Raw genomic sequence first — 14,332 nt, 5'->3', positions numbered from 1 at the left:
CACATGGGTACAATGCATGAAGTCCATTTCTGGTGTCCCCTGCCGTGATATTGCTGGAATATTGCTAAAAGTGGCATAAAACTACACTCTCTCCCTCGCTCATTTTTGCATGACACTGCTTTAAAACAAGTCCCAATGTGATTTCCAGACATTACTTAAACATATCAAGACAGGTGAACCTGAAAAAACATCATCACGTTCTGTTTTGTTGTGGCCTTACTTGCATGTCTGAGAGGCACAACATATAGAGGGTGTGTCCAGATAACTCAGGATGAGCTGAATGACCTCCTCCTGAAATTGAAAAACAATCTGTGCACTATAAATACATGTGCAAAATATCCAAAACAAACCAATCCTGGAACAAAGCAAATGTGACAAGCAGATTTTCCCTTCATCCCTTCATCGATGTCAACAACATCATGATCACATTTCCAAATCAGAGGTGAAGAAGGGAGGGCTATCATGCTTAAGTCTTTTTATTTTTGTTTTTGTATTGTTTGCTGTTTAGCGCCGCAAATATTCCCGCTATATAGCAGACGTCTGTAGATAATTGAGTCTTGACCAGACAATCCTGTGATCAACAGCAGGAGAATCAATCTAGGTAATTGGGATACGATGACATGTGTCAACCAAGTCTGCGAGCCTGACCCCCCGATCCCGTTAGTCACCTCTAGTAGTATACACCATGGTGGCACGGGACCAGGTCCCTCCCAAGGGCTCAATTTTAAAAATTGAGCCCTTGGGAAGTCCCTAATCCCGTGCTACCATGGTGTATACTACTGTGTATACTACTACTGAGGTGCATGCAAAATTTCACAAAAATCGGTGGAATAGTTTAGTAAATAATAACTTTTTAGTGAGCATGGGGTTGGTAGGGTGAAATGTTTGTTTTTAAAAAAAAAAGAAAGTTTTCTATGACACTACTCCTCTTACAACAAGCATGGCCAATTCCAACCCTGGGCCCTGTTCCTCAAAGCGATCGTAGTGCTACGACAGTCGCAAGTCTATGTTAAAGTATGGGAGTTACGATCACCTTAGCGCTCGATCGCTTTGAGGAACGGGGCCCTGGGCCCTGTTCCTCAAAGCGATCGTAGCGCTACGACTGTCGTAAGTCTATGTTAAAGTATGGGAGTTACGATCATCTTAGCCCTACGATTGCTTTGAGGAAAGGGGCCCAGATCGTCATGGGTTTAATGCTAAAGTCAGTAATTCTCAACACAGATACAGTCACTCAACTCACCAAGTCTGACCACTTCAATATAGTTGACTTCTACCATGCTTACCATCAGCAAAGGGGGTGCTTAAGGCCTATCTTGGGTGTTACAAAAATGAGGTTAAACAAACCAACCCAGCTAGACAGTCCAACTCTGTAACAGCTTAGTTCCTTGCCACCTAAATACTTTGAACGGAATAGACTGACAAAGTTTTGTCTAAATCTTACAGGTAAACAACCGAAGTATCCATTCAGTACAGGTTTCCAGCTCTCATTGGTTGTCTCTGTGACATGTGTGTCTCTCAGCTCCAGCCTCTCCAAGGATTGGGTGAGAATCTTGTTGGTAGCTGCCCAGGCCTGGTATTGATCCTTGTCAGAGATACCCTGTAGGATAACAGCATCCAGCTCGGTGTAGTACTGCAGCTTCTCATGACATAGCTCCAGGCGGATCAGGCTGCAATAGACAGATATCACACGGTTTAACAAGAATACAGATGTCTTTCAGTCATACATGATAACAGCATCCAGCTCGGTGTAGTACTGCAGCTTCTCATGACATAGCTCCAGGCGGATCAGGCTGCAATAGACGGATATCACAGGGTTAAACAAGAATACAGATGTCTTTCAGTCATACATGATAACAGCATCCAGCTCGGTGTAGTACTGCAGCTTCTCATGACATAGCTCCAGGCGGATCAGGCTGCAATAGACGGATATCACACGGTTAAACAAGAATACAGATGTCTTTCAGTCATACATGATAACAGCATCCAGCTTCGGTGTAGTACTGCAGCTTCTCGCGACATAGCTCCAGGCGGATCAGGCTGCAATAGGAGGATATCACATGGTTTAACAAGAATACAGATGTCTTTCAGTCATACATGATAACAGCATCCAGCTCGGTGTAGTACTGCAGCTTCTCATGACATAGCTCCAGGCGGATCAGGCTGCAATAGACGGATATCACATGGTTAAACAAGAATACAGATGTCTTTCAGTCATACATGATAACGGCATCCAGCTCGGTGTAGTACTGCAGCTTCTCATGACATAGCTCCAGGCGGATCAGGCTGCAATAGACAGATATCACACAGTTAAACAAGAATGCAGATGTCTTTCAGTCATACATGATAACGGCATGAAGTTCGGTGTAGCACTGCAGATTCTCATAAAATATTTTTTATCAGTACAATATGTAACCCTGGAGTCAACTTTGTGTGCAGACTCTTTCAGTGTTGTCACAACCCCTAGTGTACAGTACACAACCCTGTGCACTTAAAAGAACCCACGAATCCGTTGGTATATGTCCAGCTGGCGGCAACATGAATACCTAGTTGCGGGTACAGCAACGTGCAGTAAACTTGGACAAAGTACTGTGACTATGTGTCCCAGTTGACCCAGGTGTGAATGGGTACGTCTAAAGGATGGGAAAGCCACAATAACTCGGTGCGCCTAGTGGCTGCAAGAGTTGTATGCTCCCCAGGGAGTTGAGATATATGATAATAATATTGGAAATTTTAACCATAAATTACCGTATATTTATATACTTATCGTATCTCACGATATGCACCTCTCTTCTTCTTCTACGACCATGAGTGGAAACGTGCTGTAGGCTAAGTTGAATCAAAACTTCCTGCCTCTGACCACCTGACCTCTGCCCCCACTCCGATAGCAGTACCTGTCAATCATCTCAATAAGCGTGGAGATCGCTCAGATGATCACGTGACATTCTGTGCCTGTCATTCTCGTCTTGGAATGTCCAGTAATCTGAGATGTGGGGCAGGTCGGGTGGGTATCCATCGCGTGAGATAGGATAAGTATATAAACATACAATTTATGGTTAAAATTTCCAAATTTTTAAACTTATCCTATCTCACGGTATGCATTATCCCACGGTTGGAGGCGGGCCGCAGATTACCCTGAGTGAATTCTACACAACCTACCCTGAGTGAATTCTACAACCGTGAGGTCGCAACACACAAAGAGGCCAGGAGGCCAGACTCCAAACTTGTGATGGGTTGCTTCTAGTGAAAACCCCTTCGCTTACACAACACAAAAAACTCAAGGGAGTGGGAGGTCCTGAATTAATGTGGTTTTCAGCCGCAACTTTTGACAAGCAAAAGGACGCAGTTTGGCAAGTGGACCCCACCTCCTCGCGATTTATCAAGTGACCCCAGTGAATTAAAGTTGAAGACCTTAATCTGGACAGTCCCTGCTTCAAAACTACCCCCACAGACACACGCTGGAAGGCGGTGAAAGAGGGAATAGCCCGGTTGCTCAACTGATTTAACGTTCAGTACCAATCCCCCTAGCTTACCAAGGGAAGGAAGGACTAGGAGCGGAACGCTTCGAAATCCACATAGGTAATCGGGAATCATCACTTCACTAACGTAATTGGTCATAGAGTATTGGTCAGTGAGGGGAGTGTCGACCACCTCTGCATGTAGCATAAGACTGGCCTTTCAGTCCATCGAGTCACAACTGTGACAGTGCAGATACGCCCTAGTTCCCTAGGTGAGGTGGCCTAAGCCCAAACGAAAAAAGTACCAAGAGATGGATAACATCGATACCTTTTATTTATGTACATAGAGCAAAACTGACGCGAGGAAGGATTGCTTCTCATCTGCGAGCTCGGGTCGATGACAGTTGCACTGGGTCGATGACAGCTAGGACCAGAGGACCGAACTGGTGCAGACCCTCCATGACCGTCCGTGACCGAGAGTGTGAGGCGAAAACTGTATCCGACTTCCAAAAACATCCCTCCATGATTGCCGAAAGGGAACAGTTCGTATGAAGCGCCTTGGTGGTAGATGGGCCCAAGTTTCATGAGGATTTGCCGTCGAAAGTGGAGGAAGGTCGGCATACGCATAAGCACGCAGGATAGTGGATCTCATCCAAAACCCTAAAGTGGTGCGAGAGACTTTCGAGGTAGAGGCAGTTGACAATGGGATGAAGAGTCTCTTGCACAACCTGCGTTGGTCCTTAGAGCAGCTAAGTAGATCCGCAATGCCCAATCTGGGCACAGGGAAAGATCTTCCGTGTCATCAGGACCCAAGATAGTGGACAGGGGTGGAATCGTGAATGTGCGGTCCAGCTGTCCTGGTAGTTGGTTCTTGGCGATGAAGTCCCACCTCAAACCAAGAAAGACTTTTGCATGTCTTGACCTCTCAAAACGCACCCGGGCGACGTCGAGGGCGTGTAACTCGGAAATGCGGGCAGCAGTGGCCAAAGCCAAGAGAAAGAAGGTCTTAAAAGTGACCTGTTCAAAGTCTTTCTCCTCCAAAGGTTCGTAGTCCGCTGACGTAAGATGATTAAGCACAACGGAAAGATCCCAAGATGGTGGTCGGAACTTCCGGGATTGGTCTGCAAGTTTAAAAGATCTGAGGAGAGACTTGAACTCAGGAACAGTCGACACCTTCACACCTGAGGCTGGCGCAATAACGGTGTTAAGAGCAGCCAGGTAAGTAGACAGATAGAACCCTTAAGCTTCCTGGAGGTTCGAAGATGTTGTAGGTACTCCGCCACCATCTGCGGCGAAACAGTAGTGGGAAAAGCTATACCCTTCGTCCTGCAGTACGCCTCAAAATTCTTCCACTTGTCATCATAGAGTCACCTAGTGGAGGTGCGATGCGCTGTAGTGAAGGCAGTAGCGACCCGCTTAGAATATCCCTTAGCAGTTAGCAACTTATGGAGATGCGCCAAATGTGAAGATGGAGTGTGAGCGGAGACCAATGCAGCTGATCGGAGTGCGGATGAACCAGATGATCGACCCGTTTGGGAAGTGGTACTGGATCGGCCAGTACTTGTAGATCTACACGAACCAACCTCTGGCCGGCCAATAGGGCGCAATCAAAAGCAGTGTCATCCGCTGAGTCATGTGCCATTTCAGTAGTATGCGTGGAAGTAGGGCCACTGGTGGAAACGCGTACACGTTTAGGTCGTCCCAAGGAATGGCTAGAGCGTCAAGACCCCGGGCAAGAGGGTCCGGAATCGGAGACACAAACAGAGGCAACAGGTGGCGAACAGATCCACTGTCGGAGTCGTCAGCGGAAGGCAGACCGTCTGGAACACCTGTGGATGTAGTTTCCACTCTGTCGGGGAGGGACAAATCGGACGGGACAGACAATCCGCAATCACGTTTTTTCACTCCTGAAACATCCTGGCTCGAATGGAGATGTTGAGAGTGTCCACCAACTGGAAGAACTGCTGTGTCCACTGCAGGAGTTGAGGAGACCCTGTTGACCCCATCCGGTTGATGTGCCACACTACTGCTGCATTGTCAGACCGGACCATGAGAAAGGTCAATTGTAGAATCTCTTGCCAGTGAGTGATGGAAAGAATCACCGCCCTCAGCTCTAGAATGTTGATGTGGTAAGCGCGATCTGCGAGAGACCACCGCCCGCCCTTGCTGATCGAGAAGGTGAGCCCCCCACCTGTGTAGAGATGCATCCACGTACAGGTGGTGAGTTAGGACAAACGGCCTTAAGCAGACTCAACCGCAGACGTTGGAGATGGGGATGGAGCGTCGGAGGTAATGTGATCAGTGAAAGTGGGTTGCCCACCCTGATGTGTGGAGCTAGGTTTAACTGCAAAGGTCGAAGCTGAAGTTGACCCCTGAGGGTAAACGCCTGAGCCGACGTCAAGAGACCCAGGAGCTCCTGCCATTAACGAAGAGTCCTTGGTTGAGACAACGCAAGGGGAATTAACCGCCAGATCTTGTAGAAATGGTCCCTCGGCACAAACAGTCTGTAGAGCTCTGTGTCGAACACCGCCCCGATAAACTGTAGGTGGCGTGAAGGGACTAGTTCTGACTTCTCCATGTTGACAAGCCAGCCTAACTGGTGAAGTAGCTGTGTCATGAACCCCATGTGACGGAGGAAGAGTGCACGGTCTGTCTGAGCCTGGATACAGTCGTCGATGTATGTTTAGAAAAGTATCCCATTGCAATGAAGGAAGCTGGTGATGGAGGCTTCGTCACCCGTGTAAACAGCCACGGGGCCGAGGAAATTCCAAATGGGAGAACACGGCACTGATAGTGGGTGCCCTCGAAGACGAAACGAAGAAACTTGCGATGGTCCGTGAAAATCGGGATGTGAAGGTAAGCATCTTGTAGGTCGAGGCTGACCATGTAATCCCCCGGTTTGATCATAGTCTTGAGTAAAGCTACCGACACCATCCGGAAATGAGGCGGTGGTTGTAGGAACATCTTCATTTTGAAGATGAGTCTCAATTTGTCGGAATCCTTCTTCGGAACCAGGAAAATTGGAGAGTAAACCCCTGGGTTGGCAGGAGTCGGATCCCAACTTTCTGAAGGAGCGTAGATATGGTGGATCGCAGCACAGTCGTTTGACGATCGGGATACGTCCCGTGCTCCGGAAATAATGTGAGAGGAGGGTTGCCGATGACCGGAAGTTGAAACCCCTAGGACAGAGTGGAGAGAATGTAAGGGTCGTCCAAGATGGTCCAACTGAGGGCATAAATCCCAAGTCTTCCGCCTACTGGGGAAGCCTTGATAGGTACGATTGGAGGCGGAAGGACCCAATCGTGCTCTGATGTCTGCAAGTCACTGCTTTTCGGTCTTCTGATTGGAGGACTGATCGGAAGCGGAAGCTGGTCTAGCAGAAGTGATCGACTGGCGCTGACGGTTGGAACACCCTCTGGTCGAACCTCTTCCTCGAAAGGAAGTAGGAGGTCCCGAACGAAGGTCTGGGTTGGTCGGCACATGGCATGCTGGCCGCCGTTGACACAACGAATCTTCTACTTGTAACTGTTGAAATTTCAATAGCTCCACAGAGACCTGAAAATTACCAACCTTGGTGGCTATATCTCGTATAGCCCCATTGCTGATCTCCCAAAAGCACGATGTCATCATCCACAGAAGGAGAGACAATCAACATAGAAAACACATGAACATGGGAAGACGCCAAGTTAAAGCGGGGGTGCCGCAAACCCATCCTTGACTTTCCTTAAGTTGTCAAATGCCTCCTCAAGGGAAGCCGAAGTTGAGTAATGCAGGGACGAGGTGGAAAAGTGATAGAACTGAAATCACCCAGTTTCATATCAAAGCTAGTCAACAAGTCCGAAGGTGACCGGCCACGAGGCAGTTGAAGGTTATCAGCAATCCAAACCAGTAACAGTCTAGGATGGCGCTGGGGCTTGCTGACGTAAAGCCGAGGCCACAGCTTGAACGATGGCATCAAAATCAAGCGGTTGAGATGCAGAACCCTCAGGCAACGAATCCCAGGAAACCAGTAAAATAGGCCTGGCCGAGGTGATAGATGTAGTCCCCGAAGTAGGAGGCAAAGTAGAACCAAAGGTTGGCATGGGTGGATGACCTGGCAACGGTGGCAACGTTGAACCAAGAGAAAGCGGCACACTGGAAGACTGTGGTACACTGGAAGTAAGAGTCGCACTGGGAACAAGCAATGCACCGGGAACAACATATGGCACACTGACAGTAAGTGCCGAACCAGGAGCAAACAGTGCACTGGAAGCAAGCGACACTCTAACAGGAAGCGGTGAACAAGCGGCGCTCTGACAGTAAGCGCCAAACCGGTGTAACAAGCCAGGGTATACCCCTGTCCCAGACTATACCGGGGGTTAAACTGGGCTAGCCCAGACTATAACCCAGGTATAATCTGGGCTAGCCTAGTTTATACCCTGGGGTATATTCTGAACTAGGCCATAGTATACCCCCCTAGCCCAGATTATACCCCTACAGAAAACAAGTGATTAAGGATACTACTATAATTTTATTGTACTTCTCACACAATTAAACACTGGTTACAACATTGAAATGGTCCGATACATTTTCCAGATACAAAGCATAATCAGTGTGAGTTTTCAAGCTGAAGCTGGCAGGGTACATCAGCCATTGCATTGACTGACCAACTGTACTGTAAATATAAATGTCACATTTTAACAGACTGGCTGTTGACATAACTTCTGCATCTGTTTCCCACACTCCATCTTGTGAAATTCCCGAATTAGTGATGTACTCATTGACATTTGGGTTCAGGAAATGTTTTAGTTCATCATTAATGTCATTGTTCATATGCTGAATCACTCGATCTCGGATAGTGCTGTGACTGTCTTCGGATCCTGTCAGGCTGTAACTGATGCAGCGGAAGTAGCAGTTGCCGTCGCCTTTGGTTCCGTATGTCCGACGGGGTGCTGTCAAGTCTTTTGATCTTCCGTAATAAATGTCCTTTGAAGAGTTCAGGCCTCATGCAGCAGCCAAATTCCTTCGAGCATTTTTGGGGATAGGGTTGAACAAACGGGTTGACTTGATTTGTTTGGTAGTAAGGTCTGTATGGTTGCCTGACTCCAGTTCATCTCTGAGTCTTTTCCGTTGCTTCGAATCACTGGGGCTTTCGGCGTTGTCGTTAGTGGGTGGGTCATTGGAGTAGATTTTGAGGTTACTGGCGTGGTACAGCCCCTTCTCACACCGGTTATCTCCCATTAGTTAGACAGCCAGTTGTTAGACAGTGGAGTAGGGTATTAATTAAGACAACACCCACCTCCATAATGGTACAGCTCTAATTAGATTGATGAGTAGAGTGAGTTGTACTACCCCCGTTGCCGAAATACCTTAGTTGTGTGTGCTACGCTGAATAAAGCAAATAACTAACTACTAACCTTGATATATCAGCATGGCTGGGTTACGCAAAGTCGAAAATATCATATTGCAGAGAGGCACTCAACAAATACTTAATAAATTTTGTATTATGCAGTAATGTAAATGAAATGCACCTACAAATTCCTTTAAATGACACCAAGACCATTGCCCGAGTCACACACTCATATTGAGTGAATTGTCAACATAATTTTTTAGGGGTATAGTCTGGGCTGGAGGGGTATACTTTGGCCTGGTCCAGAATATACCCCCGGGGTATAAACTGGGCTAGCCTATAGTTTAACCCGGGGTATAATCTGGTGGGGGGTTATTCTGGGCTGCTACACCGGGACCAAGCGGCATATTGGAAACAAGTGGCGCTCCGACAGTAAGCGCTGAACCGGGACCAAGCAGAGCATTAGAAGCAAGCGGCACTCAGACAGTAAATGCCGAACCGGGATCAAGTAGCACATAGGAAGTAAGTGGCGTTCTGACAGTAAGCGCCGAACCGGGAGCAAGCGGTGTATTGGAAGCAAGCGGCGCTCTGACAGTAAGCGCCAAACCAGGAGCTAGTGGTGTATTGGAAGCAAGCGGCGCTCTGAAAGTAAACGCCGAACCCGGAGCAAGTGGTGCACTGGAAATAGACGATGGTCCACAGACAGGTGGGATGGCATACGAGTCAGATGTAGAAAGCGCCGCACTGGAAGTCATTGCCATACTTGTAGACATCACAGGAGGGTATGAAAGCGCTGAACCGAACAAAGCGCCGAACTGGACACAAGAGGCGCATAGGTAGAAAGCGTAGAGCCAATCACCATGCTGGAAAGCGCCGAACAGAACGTTATCGCCGCTTGAGTGTGAATGCTGGCCATCAATCCAAGCGCCGCACTGGAAACAATCGTCGTAGGATCACCAGGGTTCTGAGAAATCGTCACCAGGGTAGACGGACAAGACTGGGCAGAAGAAGTAGTTAAACTACAACTCTTGGACTGGACGTCTCCGGACGAAATAAACGCCGGAGATTCTCACTCAGAAGCATCATCTACAAATTCTTCATTTGGAGGTGGGGACTTAGACCGGCAAACAGGTGTTTTCGTATGATGTTCAGATTTCGAAAGTTTAGATCAGGAAGGACCCCCCGAGGGTTTACGGCGATCCCTGACAGCCAAACTTTGGGAAGCCACCCGGCGACATAACGAAAAAGCATCATCATCAAGTTTCTCACAATAAGTACAACGGTGCGACCAGTCTCAACGTCCCAAACAATCCACACACAACGCATGTGGGTCCACACCAGAAAAGTTACTATTACACCTGTCGCAATATTTGCGTTTATTGGAAGCACTGCGACAAGATTTACCCATATTGAACACAGTCAAAATCTCACTAAGAATCAGCACATGTCCACACGACGTAGCGACAAGAAAGAGAATGACAGGCACAGAATGTCACGTGATCATCTGAGCGATCTGCACGCTTATTGAGATGGTTGACAGGTACTGCTATCGGAGTGGGGACAGAGGTCAGGTGGTCAGAGGCCAGGAAGTTTTGATTCAACTTAGCCTACAGCACGTTTCCACGCATGGTCGTAGAAGAAGAAGAGAGGTGCATACCGTGAGATAAGATAAGTTTAAAAATATAATGTTTTGTGACATGCAGTCTGTACTTACTCTGTAGCAAAGTTGACAGTGTTGAGAGGTGGAGAGAAGACTCGTGGTCGCATCTCTATCTGTGTGGGAGTGTCCGACCACAGAGTCACCCATCTGTATTCAGAAAACTCATTACAAACACATGAAACATTGGAAGCATATATATCCTGAGAGCTCTTTAACACTTGCAGGTTCATAACACTACTTCATAGTTAGTTAAGTTGTGGGTGTGGTAAGCTGAAATTTATGTAAACATTGACCACTTTGAGAAAATTCATGGTGAAAAATAGACCAAGAATCCCAGCTGTTATATCTGGAAAATGACAGGACAAACAGCAGATTCTCAAGATACGACTCTCATGGCTTCTGACAGATGGTCTACCCATTCTGAGTTTCATTCAAAGACATTCTCTGATGTCTCAATTTATACAAGACAAGAGCCATAGAATGACCATGAGTACTGCTGTCTTTCTATATACTGCTGCATCTTCCTGAACCAGGAGTGTCCAGCAACCTGTATCATCAGGGGCATCAAAACTAAAGTATGACAACACATGTTGTCTTTCTATATACTGCTGCATCTTCCTGAACCAGGAGTGTCCAGCAACCTGTATCATCAGGGGCATAAAAACTAAAGCGGCCTTCACACAGCAAACTAAAGTATGACAACACATGTTGTCTTTCTATATACTGCTGCATCTTCCTGAACCAGGAGTGTCCAGCAACCTGTATCATCAGGGGCATCAAAACTAAAGTGGCCTTCACACGGCAAACTAAAGTATGACAACACATGTTGTCTTTCTATATACTGCTGCATCTTCCTGAACCAGGAGTGTCCAGCAACCTGTATCATCAGGGGCATAAAATCTAAAGTGGGCTTCACACGGCAAACTAAAGTATGACAACACATGTTGTCTTTCTATATACTGCTGCATCTTCCTGAACCAGGAGTGTCCAGCAACCTGTATCATCAGGGGCATCAAAACTAAAGTGGCCTTCACACGGCAAACTAAAGTATGACAACACATGTTGTCTTTCTATATACTGCTGCATCTTCCTGAACCAGGAGTGTCCAGCAACCTGTATCATCAGAGGCATAAAAACTAAAACACATATATTTTTGTGAAGGGTTATGAAAAAAGACATTTCTTTTATAAAATATAAAGAGCTTTTGCACTTGGTCAAGGACAAGGACATGGGAGGGTCATCCAAAAATAGTACCAGCATTCAGGAAAGGTAAGTATTTTCAGTACATATGTGTATAAAATTAAAAACACATACACACATAAGTTTGCAATTATTTCAATGCTGAAGGTGTTGTCTTTGTAAAACATTCTCCCACTGGACTAATACATCTAATACCTGCAACAGATCTCTCCAGACTATGCCTGTTTCAGCAGGAGCAGGAGAGGAGCAGGCTTGAAATGGCAAGATGAAAACTAGACTTGACATGGGCTAGGGGACACTCCTGCCTCAAAAATTTGTTGCAAAAGAGAATATACAATGTCTTTGGACTCATGCTTGATGGATCAATATCGATATGTTGTACACTCTAAAATAATCTATATTTTGAATCTCAAGACTCATGTTTGCATACTCATAGCTCTGAGATGTGAAAGAGAAAAGAACCATTGTCATAGTTACGTGACTTTTCCCGTGTCTACATCAGTACCAGCTGTTGTATCACATGCCATTATCTTGACCACTGCTCCAGGATGGTAGGTCTCGTACACATCCAGTCGAATCGGATACACTTTCTGCTCAAATGATAATTCTGAAACAGCATATGACTAAAACTTAAAGGTGACCACTCAGAGGCCTAGATAGGCTGCGTATCTGGGTAAAATACGCATAGAATTACTCATTGAAAAATAATTGTTGTGTACCAATTACACATTTAAAATGTTAGATATGCAAAAAGTTTAAAACAAATGCGTACGGAATATATTTATCAAAATCGCTTGCGTAATGAAAAAGACATCGATTGCTATCAAGTTGTACTGTTAGTATAGGACAAGTGTTGTAATGTCAGTATAGAATAAGTGATTTTTTATGAAATAATTTCCATTATATTTAAGTTGGTTTTGATTAGGTATGACATAAGGCAGAACATACCTGCTTAGTAAACTTACTCAATGACATAATACTTAGGTGAGTAAAATGACTGAAATACGCACATATTTGAAAGCAGTGGGTAACGGAAAATGAAATACCCACTCAACATTCATATAATACCCACTCCAAAAAAATACAGTGGGTATAGTACCCACATGAGCTAAATCTTATCTGGACCTCTGGGTCACTGAGTGGTACTGAAAGACTTCAAGACATTAAGCATCAGGTCACCTAAATACATAACATCCATGCAGACCAATCTCTAAAAGACGATATAGTTAGTTAGGATGCCCCTTCTACCAAAACATTACAATAAGATTTAAACCTTTTATTGAAAAATCAGTGCAGCTTAACTTGTTGATATCTTGTACCAATAATATAATTTGTACAATCTCTTACCTATGAAATCCATACTGCAGTACGCTCTTCGTGTCTTCTTGTACACTCTACAGGCAGATGGAGCCTGGCGCCACCAAGGGCCATATGTCCTCTGTATGGGAAATAATTAGAATAAAAAGCCTGCTGTTCATAACATCCTCAGATTATGTAGATGTTTAAGTGATTGTATTTCGTGAATAAGGTTTTATGCCACTTTTAGCAGTATTCTAGCACTATCATGGCATTGTACCCATGTGGGGAATCAAAACAAGGTCTTCTGCATGATGTGCTTTAACCAATAGGCTTCCCCGCCACCCCTTAGTATACTGGAAACAGGTAGGTATCAATGTACTTATCACTTGTCCTCTATCTTAAAACATTTTGGCTGGATTTTCTGATTTGATTATACCCGAAAGTTAAATTCTGTAGGGAAAATGGAAATGGGCTGTGTCAGTCCATCAGATTTTTTTCCAGAGCTTAGCTCCTGCAGTCTTAAATATTTCCTCATGAAATGTTTGAACTGGCATGCAATGAGCTTGTGTTTTGCTATGTAGGATTTTTTGCACATATTTTAACATAGGACTAAAGATATACCCCTCTAGCGGTTTCCTGGTTTGAAGAGGTCCCTTGCAAACTATAGCATGTATACTAGTTGTTTTGGGAAACAAAACTGATCTGGTAATCAGACTCAGATTGCATGTGATGCTAACCTGATCATGCTGATGGCATTGATTGTTGCTGAAAATATCAACCACTGGATTGTCTGGTCCAGACTTGATTTAATTATTGAAAGGTTTGCATTACATAGCTGGAATATTGCTGAGGGTGGTGTTAAAAACAAAATAAGCAAACAGTCATATGGTCCTTGGTTTCAATTAGATATTTCACTGGTCACTTTTGACAAACCACTTCTGACAGAATGGACCGTTCTAAATCAGCTGGTCTGGTTTGACAGGCACATATTCATTCACACCAACACGGCTAAGATCTTGTTTGCTTCTGACATGTCTAATCATTTCGTCTGTTAAAATCGATTTGTGGAACAGATACGAAACTGGAAACATTAGCTCAAAGTAGCTGACATAGTTTCATGGAGACAGGTAACTGTGTAGTGTATCAGCTGACGACTTACAAACACGCACGCTTGAGTAAAATCTCCATAGCCCGGGTAAATATTTGATTTCCCTGACAAGTTACAAGCAGTGTAGGAAATGCTTGTTTCACTTCCGTACTGAGAACTGAAATCAACAACATCTTTGGCGTAGTGTTGAATAACGTTTAAATCTTGCAGGTGTTTGAGAGGATCGTCTTGTTTTGACGCCATGTTGTAAACGGAAGTAAACAATGCGTAAAAATAAAATA

The 14,332-nt window shown here is 45.3% G+C and overlaps 1 protein-coding gene across 1 annotated transcript in view; it reads right to left on the bottom strand.

The window, feature by feature from the left end:
* LOC124258914 (F-box/LRR-repeat protein 4-like) overlaps positions 1 to 14,294 on the bottom strand; it is a 31,884-nt gene extending 17,590 nt beyond the window's left edge. Inside the window, exons 1-9 of the mRNA XM_046692978.1 lie at positions 14,103 to 14,294; positions 12,992 to 13,082; positions 12,122 to 12,251; positions 10,499 to 10,591; positions 2,218 to 2,283; positions 2,095 to 2,160; positions 1,856 to 1,913; positions 1,442 to 1,711; positions 221 to 291 (exon numbers count right to left, since the gene is read on the bottom strand). Of these exons, the coding sequence (XP_046548934.1) occupies positions 221 to 291; positions 1,442 to 1,711; positions 1,856 to 1,913; positions 2,095 to 2,160; positions 2,218 to 2,283; positions 10,499 to 10,591; positions 12,122 to 12,251; positions 12,992 to 13,082; positions 14,103 to 14,294 (1,037 nt within the window). The remainder of the gene's footprint in view (positions 1 to 220; positions 292 to 1,441; positions 1,712 to 1,855; positions 1,914 to 2,094; positions 2,161 to 2,217; positions 2,284 to 10,498; positions 10,592 to 12,121; positions 12,252 to 12,991; positions 13,083 to 14,102) is intronic.
* Positions 14,295 to 14,332: the final 38 nt, after the last annotated feature.

The sequence above is a fragment of the Haliotis rubra genome, unplaced genomic scaffold (assembly GCF_003918875.1).
Source record: "Haliotis rubra isolate DU_JTF1 unplaced genomic scaffold, ASM391887v1 Scf702, whole genome shotgun sequence".
Lineage (NCBI taxonomy): Eukaryota > Metazoa > Mollusca > Gastropoda > Lepetellida > Haliotidae > Haliotis > Haliotis rubra.
Note: the sequence above shows the minus strand (reverse complement) of the source record. Positions and strands in the feature narration are given on the sequence as shown.